The sequence below is a fragment of the Micromys minutus genome, assembly GCF_963924665.1.
Source record: "Micromys minutus genome assembly, chromosome: X".
Taxonomy (NCBI): Eukaryota; Metazoa; Chordata; class Mammalia; order Rodentia; family Muridae; genus Micromys; species Micromys minutus.
In genome coordinates this window covers 5804552-5806493 of record NC_137970.1, presented here as the reverse complement: position 1 = coordinate 5806493, position 1942 = coordinate 5804552, and the positions used below count along the sequence as shown (strand labels likewise).

Genomic DNA, 1942 nt, shown 5'->3' with positions numbered 1-1942 from the left:
CTATCATCTTCTGCAATGTGAAATTTGTAGATAGCTATTTTTTAAACCTGGTTTTGTCATGGAATATTTTATTTTCTCCATCCATAGTGATTGAAGATTTTGCTGTGTCTAGTAGTCTGGGCTGGCACCTATAGCCTCACATCTGTTCAGGCCCTCTGGCATTTTTTTTTTTTCAATTTTTTATTTCTTAAACTCCCTCAGTTTGTGTTATCTTTATTGATTCTATTTCTATTTTTAGCTCTTGAACAGTTTTATTCATTTTCTTCCACTGTTATTTAGTGTTTTCTTGGAGTTTTTAAAGGGATTTAGTTCATTTTCTCTTTAAGAACCTATATCACCTTCATAATAGTTGGTTTTAATGTCTTTTCTTGTGTGTCAGCTATGTTTGTATATTAAAGACTTGCTTTGATATAATATCTGACCCCTATTGCTCTGTATGTGACATACTTCACTGACTTTTATTGATTGTGTTTTTACTATGGTGTCTAGGTATCTGGTTTGCGGGACAATTATAGATCTAGGTGCAGAATTCTGCGTTTGTCTTTGTTGGATGTAAATTTTATTCCTTGATTTCTGTTTCTTTTCTGAACTTTCAGAGTGTATTCTCTGAGTGTTGCTTGTTTCCCTGGCCTGCCTAGCTGGTATTTTGTAGAGAATGCTTGCTGGTGTTAGAAGTTGGAAGAAGGCTTCTGACGCGCAGTCCGCCAGCCGGTGGATGTGCGGCAACATGTCCGCCCGATGCCCGTCGTTGTGCCCGCCGCCCGGAAGGCCACCGCCGCGGTTATTTTCCTTCACGGATTGGGAGATACTGGGCACGGATGGGCAGAAGCCTTTGCAGGTATCAAAAGTTCCCACATCAAATACATCTGTCCACATGCGCCTGTTATGCCAGTCACATTAAATATGAATATGGCGATGCCTTCTTGGTTTGATATTATTGGACTTTCACCAGATTCCCAGGAGGATGAATCTGGAATCAAACAGGCAGCAGAAACTGTAAAAGCCTTAATAGATCGAGAAGTGAAGAATGGCATTCCTTCTCACAGGATTATTTTGGGAGGATTTTCTCAGGGAGGCGCCTTGTCTTTATACACCGCTCTCACCACACAGCAGAAACTGGCTGGTGTCACTGCACTCAGTTGCTGGCTTCCACTTCGAGCTTCGTTTTCACAGGGGCCTATCAATAGTGCTAACCGAGATATTTCTGTGCTCCAATGCCATGGGGATTGTGACCCTTTAGTTCTCCTAATGTTTGGTTCTCTTACTGCTGAAAGACTGAAGGCATTGGTAAATCCAGCCAATGTCACCTTAAAATCTATGAAGGCCTGATGCACAGCTCATGCCAGCAGGAAATGATGGATGTCAAGCACTTCATTGATAAGCTCCTACCTCCAATCGATTGATGTCACAAAGAGGCCTTGAGTAGAAGCTCACCAGCATCACAGTAATAAGAGTATAAACCTTTTCCCATGACTGATCATAAAACTTCTAATGTTTGCAGTGTTAAAATGTTTTTCAAATACATATCAATGATACAGAGTAAATGCTGTTGCCCTCATGGGAAATGTATGATCCTTTTAAGTTTCTATGCATATATTTGTATTATATGGTTCAGAATATACTAGTATTACAGCAGGTAAGTGAAGCAACTCGCTTCTTTGTCATTCATTTAACAAAATAAGATAACACAGCAGAATTTATTACATCATTTAAAAATTACTATACTCTCTGAAAATTTGTTCAGGTCTAAACAAGCTGCTAAGATGTAAGTGACTTCTTAATTCTCTGAGTTAGACTACAGTTTTACCCCACAGTTGTTCAGTAACCATGCAGTGTGTGTATTTTGGTTTGGGTTCATACATACGTTACTGTAATACCTACAAATCCCATGGTATTGCATTATCCCTAATAACAGGGACAATGCTTTTAAGTGTCAGAAAGT

At 39.4% G+C, this 1942-nt stretch overlaps 1 protein-coding gene across 1 annotated transcript; it reads left to right on the top strand.

Moving 5' to 3' along the window:
* Nucleotides 1-738: 738 nt before the first annotated feature.
* On the top strand, nt 739-1329 carry LOC308414782 (acyl-protein thioesterase 1-like; the record flags this gene model as incomplete). Its single annotated transcript, XM_080910016.1, has 1 exon — nt 739-1329. One exon carries the CDS (start codon nt 739-741, stop codon nt 1327-1329), a length of 591 nt encoding a protein of 196 aa, XP_080766142.1.
* Nucleotides 1330-1942: the final 613 nt, after the last annotated feature.